A 12,526-nucleotide genomic window follows, 5' to 3' on the forward strand; every position below is an offset into this window, starting at 1 on the left:
ATTCTTCCTACGGCTTCCCTCCTTGACACTCTGTGCCCTAACGCATTCCTCTGGCTCATTTCTCACCACTCTTGCCTTAAACTTTTCGGTTTTCTCACCCGTGGAGCAATGCTTCCTGCCTCTGAATGTTTGTTCGTCCTGTCGGCTCTGCCTGGAGCACTGTACACATGCTCAGCTTCCACATGACTCTGTAAACCCCTATTCCTGTGGGGCCCTGCCTCCATTTCCTCTCCTTCCTCCTTCCTCCTTCCGTAAGCACTAGTCCTTCACCGCCTCTACCACACTGCCTGGTAATAATCTGTTTGTGTATCTATCTTCCTCACTGGACTGTGAATTCATTGAGGGCAGGGGCTGTGTCCCTGACTTACAGTATGGTGTCTGGTTAAAGCAAACATCCCAGCAATGTTTGTTGATATTTCTGTGGCAGAGAATTAGGATGGGATGATCAGTAAAAGACATTCAAGCATAAAAGTATCCTGTATTAGCAATAGAATACTACTTGGCAATGAGAAAGAATGAAATCCTGCCATCTGCAACAACATGGATGGAACTGGAGGGTATTGTGCTAAGTGAAATAAGTCAGAGAAAGACAGATACCATATGTTTTCACTCATGTGGATCTTGAGAAACTTAACAGAAGACTGGGGGGAAGGGAAGGGGAAAAACAGTTACAAACAGAGAGGGAGGGAGGCAAACCTTAAGAGACTCTTGAATGCAGAGAACAAACTGAGGGTTGATTGGGGGGGGAGGGGCAGGGGAGAGGGGAAAATGGGTGATGAGCATTGAGGGGGGCATTTGCTGGGATGAGCACTGGGTGTTGCATGTAAGCGGTGAATCACGGGAATCTAACCCTGAAGCCAAGAGCACACTGTATACGCTGTATTTTAGCTAACTTGACAATAAATTATATTTTTTAAAAACGTACACTGTATTAGGATAGTATTCTGAGTGAGTATGCGTGTATGGAGGGGTGTAAAATGGAAATATGACTTCAAGGGGAAAAAAATAACTTGTAACTATAAAAACTATAAATAACTTCGAGCATAAAGAAAACATCATTCATGCACTACTCAGTGTGGCCTACACTTCACAAAGAGGCATCACTGAAGAATCTCACGCCCCAGTCCTGCCGAATCTGAATCTGCAACTTGGCAAAATCCCCAGGTAATTCTTAGGCATAGTCCAGGTTCTGAAGCACTGGTCTAATGCATACTAATCACAAGAGTAGTAATAAGAATTAATAACATTTACTGAGTCTTGATAATGCTCCATGTTTTGTCTAGACACTCTACCTGTATTAACTCGTGTACCTCTCACAGCAATCCTGTAAGATCAATACTATTTAACATCCTCGTTTTTACAGAGGAGGAAACTAAGAGATGAAGTAACTTGTCAAGGTCACACAACTAGTAACGGTAAGAAGAGAAAAAGATTTCCAGTACCTAGCTCACTAAAGGTGCACAGGAAGGGCTTAATATTTTAATAAATGCTGCAAAGTGGAGAGCTGAGATCTGGACCCGGGCTGACGGGTTCTAGAGCCCCTGAGCACACAGCGCATGATAAATAGCTATGAAGTGCACCAGGGGGGCTCTCTCTCCCCAGCACCTGGCACACTGCAGACCACCCACAATCGACACAGGAATGTGTGAACGAATGGTAGTGTGGTACACTGGGTTGTGGGAAGGCCCCTCTTGGAGTCCAGGACAGGAGTTTGGTGAACAGTAGTAGAATGAGAAGTAAGCGATTTGGAGTTAAAACTGTCAGCCTCAAAGCGACAAGAAGGAGCCTGAGGTTGGAGACTATGCCTGTGTGTACTCAAGAACTCACAAGGCTGAGGGGAAAATGGGACAACGCTAACAGTGATGACCTGTCACGGGTTCCTGTCTCCACAAATTCGCACACGCTCCAAGGTCACTGTAAAGTAACCCAGGTCTTTCTGAGAATGTCCAGGGTGTGGCCTCACAGCAGCCCCACTCTCCCAGACACCTCTGCTGTGCTACCTCTCATGAGGCAGCTCAGTCCCTGGGGACAGCTGCTGTGACTATACTGCTGGGTCCCCCAGGTCCCATGGCCTCCTGCTGCAGCTGATGTACTAAGGACTCTGCTAAAGCGGCCCCCAGGCTGCAGCGAAGAGGTCAATGCCCCAGCCCCTGTGTGCTCTACTCCATTACAAGGGATTCTCAAGCAGGACTGATGTGTACCAACACCTTGTGCAGATTTCAGTCAAACAGCCCCATGGAGAACACAGGACTCAGCAGACTGTGCTCAGCCAATGTTGGATCTAACTGGCCATGACTGGACCCCCTCCCCTTCTGGTAAATTCTATCCCCAGGGGCTCCTCAGCCAGCAAACAGGTTTCTGAAATGCACCCACAAATTTGCCAAGGCATCCCAAGGGTTTCTGAGCTTAAACTCAAGATGGAACTTTCCCCAAAACTGGCTTTTCTCCCCTTGCCCCTTTAACCCAGCACCATAATACTGAAGTTTTGTTTCAAAAAACAGACTGGAATCTCTTTAAAACTGTGTGCATTTATTCAAAACGTGAATGTGTCTCATTCAGCTCCAAATCCTAGGATTCCCTGGATAATAACTAACACGTATTCCTACTGACTAGATGCCTGGCACTTTAACCATAAACCTTGGGAGAACGTGCCATTTCTCCAGTTTATAGACGAGAAAAGATCAGAAGATTACAGAGCTCTCTGAAGGTCTCACATCTAGCAATAAGCCCAGATTTCACCCAAGTTTGCCTCTCCCAAGTACACTGGAGATTGTCCCCTTTTTGGGCCAGGGATAGTAAGATGATCAGAGAGATGCCCCTTCCTTAGAAGAAAAAGGGACGAACACCTGGCCCTGATTCAGAGACCTGCTTCCAGCCCCTGACCGGGTACGCATCCTGGACCCAGGGCCCCCAGCCCGGCCACGAACTGGCAGCGCGCTGGCTCCGGAACCAGAGCGCTGAGGCCTCGCCCGCACCAAGAGTCTAGGCACGCCCCCGGCCGCTGGGCACGCCCCCGACACTGGCCACGCCCCCCGTCCCTGGTCAGTCACCGCCCGCCAACAGCCGCCATTTCCTGTCCGGCCCCTGGGCGTGTCAGGTCAGTGCGGTGGGGTGTCTCGGGGTCTTTCTTGGGATGTGGTCCTGATCTGGCCGTCAGCGCCGAGCAGAGGACACTGGTGTGGGCCTCAGCAGATGGGACGGTGACCCCCCGCGGGCTGGGACTTCGGCTTTGGGAACTGGGGCCGGTGGACGCTGTGGAGCGGTTGCCCGGCAACGGTGCCGTCGGCCCCGCCCCTCCGGCCCCGCCCCGGCTCGTCGCTGGGGTCCCGCGTGCGTGCCCTCCCCCGGCCACGGGCCCCCGAGAGTTCGCGTCCGACCCTGGTTGCGCCTGCCGGGAGAAGTGCTGAGCCTTCCTTCTAACCCGGCAACCTTGGGCAAGTTAACTCGCTTCACTAGGCCTCAGTTCTGGAAGGAACTGGAAGGAACCCTAGCGCTCGTCTAGTTAAGCCACATGTCCCACCTCCCCCGTTTTATAGATAAGGGCGCCTCGCATTTACCAGCATTTACCACTCATCGTGTGCCTGGCGCTTTCAGTGAACCCCCAGGGTAGCCCTCTCGGTTCCTATTACCGTTTCCATAGAATGAGTTAGGCTCAGAGAGGTTGGTGAATTTAGCTGAGGTCACACAGCTTATAACCGGTGGGGTCTCAGGAGGTCAAATCACTCCCAGCTTGTTTGTGTGGCAGAGTTCAAATTTGCAGTAACTGGAGCGTTACAGGTCTGCGCTGCTGCTAAACCTAATCGTAAGTCAGAATCTCTCGGCGAGTCTTTAAAAAGTATCCATTCCCCGGCGCCCCGGCAAGGTTACTGACTCTGGCGCCAAGGCTGAGGACTGTGTATACTTAACACATTTTTTGGACGACTTTTATGGCCTTTGGGTGAGCTTTGGGAACCACTGGCTACAACGTGAGGCCTTTTTACTCACAAACGACTGAGAGAGAAGTAATAAACCCAAAGTACCTGGACAGGAACAGAGATGCTGGTGCATGCACAGTGCCATCGAGTTCTCATCCCTTCAGCCAATTTTTAGCTTCTCTTCACACCTAGGAAACAAGACAGAGGCTTATATTTTATTGTTTTAATTTTTTTTTAATTTTTTTTTTTTACATTTATTCATTTTTGAGAGAGAAAGACAGAGCACAAGCGGGGGAGGGGCAGAGAGAGAGGGAGGCGCAGAAACCCAGGCAGGCTCCAGACTCCCAGCTGTCAGCACAGAGCCCTATGCGGGGCTCGAACTCAAACCATGAGATCATGACCTGAGCCGAAGTCGGAAGCTTAACCCACTGAACCACCCAGGCACCCCTGTTTTAATTTCTTTTTAATGTTTATTTATTTATTTTTTTTTTAGAGAGAGACAGAGTGTGAGTTGGGGAGGGGCAGAGAGAGAGGGAGACACGGAATCGGAATCAGGCTCCAGACTCTGAGCTGTCAGCACAGAGCCCCACACCAGGCTGGAGCTCAGGAACCCTGAGATCATGACCTGAGCCGAAGTTAGCCGCTTAACCGAGCTTAACTGACTGAACCACCCCAGCGCCCCTGTTTTAATTTCTTTTTAATGTTTTGTTTTTGAAGAGAGAGACAGAGTATGAGTGGGGGAGGGGCGGAGAGAGAGGGAGACAAAGAATCCCAAGCAGGCTCCAGGCTCTGAACTATCAGCACAGAGTCCCAGCACAGAGTCCCATGCCAGGCTCGAACTCAGGAACCGTGAGTTGAGCTGAGCCGAAGTCAGCCGCTTAACCCACTGAGCCACCCAGGCTCCCCCTAGAGGCTTATATTTTAAGCAAGTTTGGACATTTAAATGCACATTCTCCCGTTCCTGGTTACCAGTCACACAGCTAGGTCCAAGCTTCTGGCTGGGCGGGCCTGTCACGACCAAAGTCCAGTGTTACTTTCCTCCATTCCTGGCAGCCCCTCCCCTCCTGGTCTCCTTTATACCCAGTCCCTGAATCACAGCAGTGGATGTCGGGCTTGGAGGAACATTTTGCAGAGCAGTTTTCCCAGAGGAGGGAGGGCTGACAGCTTTCCAGAAGCATCACCACAAATAATGAGTATCCCTTGCTTGGCCTTCCCAGCAATCAGAGTGAAATAGATCACCTGCCGTTATTCATGACGTTATTTATGAACACAGACCCATCTTAAAAATAACCACTTGGCTCTTAGTTTTAGAAGGCTAATAAGCCTGAAAAATCCTGTTTAGCGTTTTATTACTATTAATTCTCGTCACTTCCACTGCCTCCCTCAGGGATTCTGGTTGACGATGGCGGACGATCACGAGAAAGACTTGCAGAAATTTCTTAAAAATGTGGATGAAATCAGTAAGTACCAGTAAATCATACACAAATTAAATTCTGCGTTAGCAAGGTGGGGTGACTGAAGAGAAGTGACCACCCGAAGTTAGTTCCTGGGTTGCCTGATAGGTTTATGACTCTAAGAGAAAATATAACTGGAATTAAACAGAAAAGGTATTAAGAAGCAAGTAATATTAGAGCCTGGGGTAGTATTTTGAGGCTGTTCATTGGTATCAGAGAAGCCATTAACATTCTGATGGGAACTGAAGGGGACAAGTCTCCTCCATATTCGGTCCCCTTCCACGTAGACTTCACGTCAAAGGAGCCCTAGCTGTTCCCTTCGAGATCGCTCAGGAACCTCAGTGATCAGTCTCCTCTTGCTTTAGGGCAGAGCCATTTCTGATTTTGAGCTGCAGAAGCAAAATCAAGTGGCTCTCCCCCTGGGTCCATCTGATTACATGAATGGCTTTTGGTTGTCCTATCCCCATCTCTCTGCCTCTAGGCAAGAAGACAGAAGACCCCTTCCCCAGCTCAGATAGGTGGGATCTCAAAGGACAGACTCTGATCCCACAAAGCACATTCACTAGATTCCAAAGTAGTTTGTTCCTATTCTTCAAGCTTCAGGGAGCTTGTTTGATGATGGAAACAAGCAAAGCAACAACCCAACAAATCTTGCATATCAAACAGAAATAGGTTGAAATTGCTCCTTCTAGCAGCCTGTATGGGTCCAAAGCAGGCTCCTTCTAGCAGCCTGTATGGGTCCAAAACCATTAAAACGGTTTTAAAAATAGTCTGGGTCACTTGATAAAAGATAACATCCCTGGGCCTCTCCTCTGCCCATCCCTAAATGCTGTTCTGCTGAGTTCTGGCCTGGGCCCACTTGCTGCTCACTTTGCTCTTCAGGGGGTCTGGTCCAAGCACAGGGTTTTCCCAACAACCCGTTTACTCACGACCCCCACATCTCCATTGCCACCCGGCCTTCTTTGCCGAGGCTCGGGCTCTGTGCCACTCGTCACGGCCACAGTACCCCACGAACACGGCAGACTTAATGCATCCAAAGTGCAGCTGCTTGTTGCCCTACCCTTCTATCCTCCTCCCAAATAATACCGCTTCTCCTCCCTTCCCCTTCATTCTAGTCTCTGTTGGCACAACCATCCAGAAGTTTACCAGTCACATTGGACTCCTGCCATCTCACCCTCCATTCGATCAGCCATCAAGTTTAGCTTTCTTCTCCAACTCCTTCCTCCCCACCCCCTGCTTTGTCCTGGTTCTCTGACCCAGACTGTTTCAACAACCCCCTGATTGTTGTTCCTGCCTCCAGGCTTACGCTCCCCACAGAGTAATGTATCTAAAAATGCAAATCTGACCCAGACACTTCTCTGCTTGGATTCTCTCCGCAGCCACAATAAACTTCAAGCTCTCATCGGGGACTTAAGCCCTCCCGTGACCTTGTCCTTACCGCTTGCCTCTCCTTACCTCACACTTCTAGTTCCTCTGCACACACCCTGGTGGTTCATGCTCTGCATGTTGCCTTTGACATTCCCTCTGCCTCCCTCCCCATCTGTCTTTACCGGCTCACTTTCATTCACGCTCAGAGTTCTTGCAGGTGCCATTTATACCAGTACTAGCCGACGGAACTTTCGGTGGTGATGGAAATGTCCTCTAATCCGCACTGTCCACTATGGTAGCCAGTAACTGCATGCAGTTGTCGAGCATGTGAAATGTGGTTAGTGCTATCCGGTAACTGAATTTCTAATTTTATTTCATTTGTAGTTACTTTACATTTGTAGAGCCACCTGTGTAGATTCTATGCATTCATTTCCTGGGCTCTTGCTATGTACTGAGCTTTGCTAGGCACCAGAGAGACCGGTAATAATAAATAAGACTTCCCTTCCTTCGGGATATCTAGAGTCCAGTGGGGAGAACAGATACTACACAAGCCATCTGGAATGTGATGTATGATACAAAGGGAGATTTGAGATTTGCAAAGTACAAGAGACTGTAACTCAGTTTACAAATTGTATCAGTCTGGTTGGGCTGCTGTAACAAAACACCGACTGAATGGCTTAAGCAGTAGAAATTTACTTCCCACAGTTTTGGAGGCTGGAAGTCCAAGACTAAGGTGTCGTCAGTTTTCGTTTTTCCTGAGGCCTCTCTCTCTGGCTTGGAGATGGCCTCCTTCTCGCCGCATCCTCACATGGTCATTTTTCTGTGTGTGTGTGTGTGTGCGTCCCTGACGTCTCTTCCTCTTCTTATGAGGGCACCAGTCCTGTTGTTCAGTGCTCCATCCTCTTGACCTCATTTAACCTTTTTTTAAAAGTTTATTTATTTATTTTGAGCGAGATAGAGACAGAGCGAGTGGGGAAGGGGCAGAGAGAGACAGAGAGAGAGGATCCCAAGCAGGTTCCACACTGCCAGCACAGAGCCCACCTGCCACGGGGCTCGAACCCATGAAGCCATGAGATCATGACCTGAGCTGAAACCAAGAGTCGGATGTTTAACCGACTGAGCCACCCAAGCGCCCCCTCATTCAACCTTAATTCCACCTTTAAAGGCTCTCTGCCAGTACAGTCACATGGCGGCGGGGGGTGGGGGGGGGAGCGGGGTTGGGCATCAGCATAGGAATGGGGTGGGGGCCACACTTCCATACAGGAGTTTTATAAGGCTTCCCTAAAGCATGGGATTTAAGCAGAAATCTGAAGTGTGAGTAGGACTCGGGCACTGGAGAGAAGGTGAGGGAATATTCTCAATGGGGAGAACATAAGTAGAAAAGCTGGGAGTTAAGAAAGAACAAGGTGCTCCTAAGAAACTAAAGGCATAAACAGCTGCATGTGGCTGGAGAGATCACAGAGACAAGGCTCCCATGTGAGTCAAGAAAGGCCGGATCAGGGAAGACCTTGGAAGCCACAATATGGAATTCGCGTTTACCCCGAGAGCAGTGGGAATCCTTTGGAGGGCTGACTCAGGAACGTGATCAGATTTGCACCGTAGAGAAGTCGCTCTGGCCACAGCTTGGATGTAGACATGAGGACACGAGGGGACAGAAGAATGGATGCTGGGAGACCAATCAGGAGGGTGTCACGGCGCCAGGGAAGGGAGTCAGGTTGGGTGTAGAGCTGGAGCAGCAGGACTGGGCACAAGCAGATGGATTTGAGATGTATTTAGGATTTAGGATTTACTCGATGACCTTTAGAGTTTGATGGCTGTGAGGCAGAGGGAGAATGAAGACTCAAGAGTGAGCCCTCAGTCAGTTGAGCATCCGACTCCTGATTTCTGCTCAGGCCACGATCTCACAATTCGTTGCATCAAGCCCTGCATCAGGCTGTGCGCTCCCATGGGATTCTCTGTCTCTCAGTCTCTGCCCCTCCCTCGTGCACTCACTGTCTGTCTGTCTGTCTCTCTCTCTCTCTGTCAAAATACATTAAAAAAAAATGGGGCCCGAAAGTTTTGGGTTGAATGCCCAGTGGGTGGTTCAGCCATCTGCTAAGATAGAGGGCATTTGGAGGAAGAAGAGCCTCAGGGGAATGAGGATGGGCAGCCCAAGATCGGTGAGACACGGCAGCGAAGATGTTCAGAGGGCAGTTGGCTGTGCGAGTGTCAGCCTAGGAGAGAACAGAGCTGGGGACGTCAGTTTAGGGGGCACTTGGCATTAATGTTACTTATAACCGTGGGAGAGAACAGGAATACCTCGGGACAGGCTAGAGAAAAAGAGAAGAAGGCTCAGGCGGAGCCTTGAGGATGATCACAGTTTCCAAGGCAGGTAGGACAGGGAGAGCAGGAGCAAGCAAGGGAGACTGAACAGCGATGGCCAAACAGGTAGGAAGACAACGACCATTCTGTTCTCTGCACTTGAGAGTCTGGTTTTTTTGTCTCTGTTTTTTCTTTGTTTGTACATTCGTTTTGTTTCTGAAATTCCACGTGAGTGAAATCATGTGGTGTTTGTCTGTCTCTCGACTGACTTATTTCATTTGGCATCACACTCTCCAGCTCCACCCGTGACATTGTAAACGGCAAGGTTTCATTCTTTTTTATGGCTGTGATATTCCATACCTGGCTGTTGTAAATAATGCTGTAATAAACACAGGACTGCATGTAGCTTTTCAAAGTAGCGTTTCTGTTTTCTTTAGGTAAGTAGCTAGTAGTGAAATTACTGGATCATATGGCAATTATTGCTATTAATTTTTTTAATGTTTATTTTCGAGAGAGAGAGAGAGAGAGAGAGCGCGCGCGCGAGCGCACACGTGCGAGCAGGGGAGGGGCAGAGAGAGAGAGACACACAAAATCCCAAGCAGGCTCCTGTCAGCACAGAGCCTGATGCAGGGCTCGAACCCACAAACGGTGAAATATGACTTGAGTCAAAGTCGGAGGCTTAACTGACTGAGCCACCCAGGTGTCCCACTGCTGTTAATTTTTTGAAGAACCTCCAAACTGTTTTCCACCATGGCTACACGAGTTTGCTTTCCCATCAACAGTGCACAAGGGTTCCCTTGATGGGAGGCAGTTTTTTAAAGTCCATGAGAGGAGGACAGGGTGACTTGGCTGGATGTGATAGTGTGATTTATTTTTTTCTTTATTTTTTTAATGTTTATTCATTTTTTGAGAGAGACAGAGAGACAGAGAGACAGAGCATTAGTTGGGGAGGGGCAGAGAGAGAGGGAGACACAGAATATGAAGTAGGCTCCAGGCTCTGAGTTGTCAGCACAGAGCCCAATGCAAGGCTCACACTCATGAACTGCGAGATCATATCTGGAGCTAAAGTTGGCCTCTTAACCAACTGAGCCACCCAGGCGCCCTGATACTGTGACTTATAATAAGAAATACATGTTTGTTCATTGTCCCTGTGCTGGGCACAGAACTCCTAAAACCCTTGGCACTCCTAGGTGATAAGACAGACAAAGACATCCTCATATGCATGACAAACCCTTTTCAGTCACACCTGAGTTTATGTTAATGAGTGACTTTTGGAACCTAAGGATGGCAGCTGGTTGCCAGGGGAACCAACCTGGTGCTAAAGTTTCAACCCTCTCAGAAGGGGAGAGGGGCTGGCGGCGGCCAATGATTTTTAATTGATCAGGCCTATGTAATGATGCCTCCATAAAAACTCAAAAGGACCTTTTGAGCTTCCAGGGAGCTTCCAGGTTGATGAACACATGGACATGTTGGGAGAGGGGTGCGCTCAGAGAGTCTTCTACACCCCCTTCCCACACACCATGGCCTATGAATCCCTTCCGTCTGGCTCTTCTGAGTTACATCCTTTTATGACAGACTGGTAATCTAGTAAATAAAATGTTTCTCTAAGTTCTGTGAGCCACTCTAGCCAATTAATCAAACCAGAGGAAGAAGAGGTCGTGGGACCCTCTGATCTATAGATGTTCGGGCAGAAGCACAGGTGACCATCTGGGAGGTGGGGAGGGGGCAGTCTTATAGGACCGGACCCCTAAGCTGTGGGATCTGACACTATCCCAGGTAGGCAATGTTAGAATTAAACTGAATTGTAGGGACACCCAGCCGGTGTCAGAATTGCATGGTGGTGTGGGGAAAAGCACACGTTGGAATTGGGGTCAGAATCCTACTAGGCCAGCAGTAGGATTTCCAAGCATCACTGACAGGGCAGTTGAGTTAGGACCAGTTCTCCCTGGTGTCCATCGCTTTCTCTGTCAATACTCTGCATCCGTAAGAAAGGCCCAGAGAAGTGGGGAGTTGGATTTGGAGTTGGGAGTTTTGTCTGGCAGGTGTGGTGGAAGGGCAAGGGACGTCAGCATGTGGGCAGGATGGTGGCCTAGTGATGGACCACGGGCTCTAAGCTGAGTGGGCGGTAAAGTGAAGACCAGGAAGGATGGCTTTAAGGGTTGTTTTGTCATCTCAGTGCTTTCTAAATTTACCTGTTTGTCTCCCACACAAGATGGGAAACTTCAAAAGTTAACATCTTTTTTATTCATCATTATCGAGGGCATTCTGCATAATATCTGACTCATAATAAGCTCTCCATAAATTGTCACTGAATTAAATAAGGACCTTAAAACTGTAATTTGAAGGCCACGGTAAAATTCTCCTGCAGCTTCTTCCAGGCAAAACAAATCCTGATCTTAATTTTTTCTCAATGGTTCTAATGGCTCTAATTTTTGCTTTCCATTCAGAACCTTCTTTAAGAAATGGGAAGAGAGAGGCGCCTGGGTGTCTCAGGAGTTTAAGCATCTCACTTCGGCTCAGGTCATGATCTCGCAGCTTGTGAGTTCGAGCCCTGTGTTGGGCCCTGTGTTGGAGCTGACAGCTCCGAGCCTGGAGCCTGCTTCAGATTCTGTGTCTCCCTCTCTCTCTGCCCCTCCCCCTCTCATGCTCTGTCTCTCTCTCAAAAATAAATAAACATTAAAAAAAAATTTTTTAAGTGGGGTGCCTGTGTGGCTCATTCAGTTGGGAGTCCGACTTCAGCTCAGGTCATGATCTCACGGTCTCAGTTCAAGCCCCGCATCGGGCTTTGTGTTGACAGTTCAGAGCCTAGAGCCTGCTTCAGATTCTGTGTCCCCCTTTTTCTGTGCCCCTTTTCTCCTCATGCTCTGTCTCTCTCTGTCTCTGAAAAATAAATAAACCTTAAAATTAAAAAAAAAATTTAAAAAAGAAATGGGAAGAGATAATCTAAGGAATGGGAAAAGCTATTTGCAAACCATGTATTTGATAAGGGGTTGATATCCAAAATATATAAAGAACTCAAACAACTCAATAGCAAAAACCAAAACATACCAGCTTACCCAATTAAAAAATGGGCAAAGGACCCAAATAGACGTTTCTCCAAAGAAATATTTGAAAAGCCAACAGGCACATGAAAAGATGTTCAACATCACTAGTCACTAGGGACATGCAAATTAAAACCACACTGAGATACCACCACATGCCCTTCAGAGTCACCATTATCAAAAAGACAAGAGACAACAGATGCTGGCAAGGTTGTGGAGAAAAGGGAGCCCTTGCAGAGTTGGTAGGAATGTAAACTGGCATAGCCACTGTGGAAAACAGTATGGAGGTTCCTCAAAAAATTAAAACCAGAAATACCATATGATCCAGTAACTCCACTTTGGGGAATATATCTGAGGGAAATGAAAACACTAACTGGAAAAGGATATCTGCACCCCCGTGTTCAAAGCAGCATCACTTACATGGAAACAGCCTAAGTGTCCATCGGTG

At 48.3% G+C, this 12,526-nt stretch overlaps 1 protein-coding gene across 4 annotated transcripts in view; it reads left to right on the forward strand.

Moving 5' to 3' along the window:
- The first annotated feature begins 3,029 nt into the window (after positions 1-3,029).
- Positions 3,030-12,526, forward strand: part of TTC12 (tetratricopeptide repeat domain 12) — a 53,490-nt gene continuing 43,993 nt past the window's right edge. For 3 of the 4 annotated variants that reach the window (XM_042958971.1, XM_042958974.1, XM_042958973.1), the window contains exons 1-2: positions 3,030-3,097; positions 5,302-5,374. In XM_042958971.1, coding sequence (XP_042814905.1) covers positions 5,317-5,374 — 58 coding nt within the window. In that variant the 5' untranslated portion in view covers positions 3,030-3,097; positions 5,302-5,316. Of the gene's footprint in view, positions 3,098-3,337; positions 3,435-5,301; positions 5,375-12,526 lie in introns of those variants that run through there. The other variant, XM_042958972.1, reaches the window with a different exon arrangement.

This window comes from Panthera tigris, chromosome D1 (assembly GCF_018350195.1).
Source record: "Panthera tigris isolate Pti1 chromosome D1, P.tigris_Pti1_mat1.1, whole genome shotgun sequence".
NCBI classification, from domain to species: domain Eukaryota; kingdom Metazoa; phylum Chordata; class Mammalia; order Carnivora; family Felidae; genus Panthera; species Panthera tigris.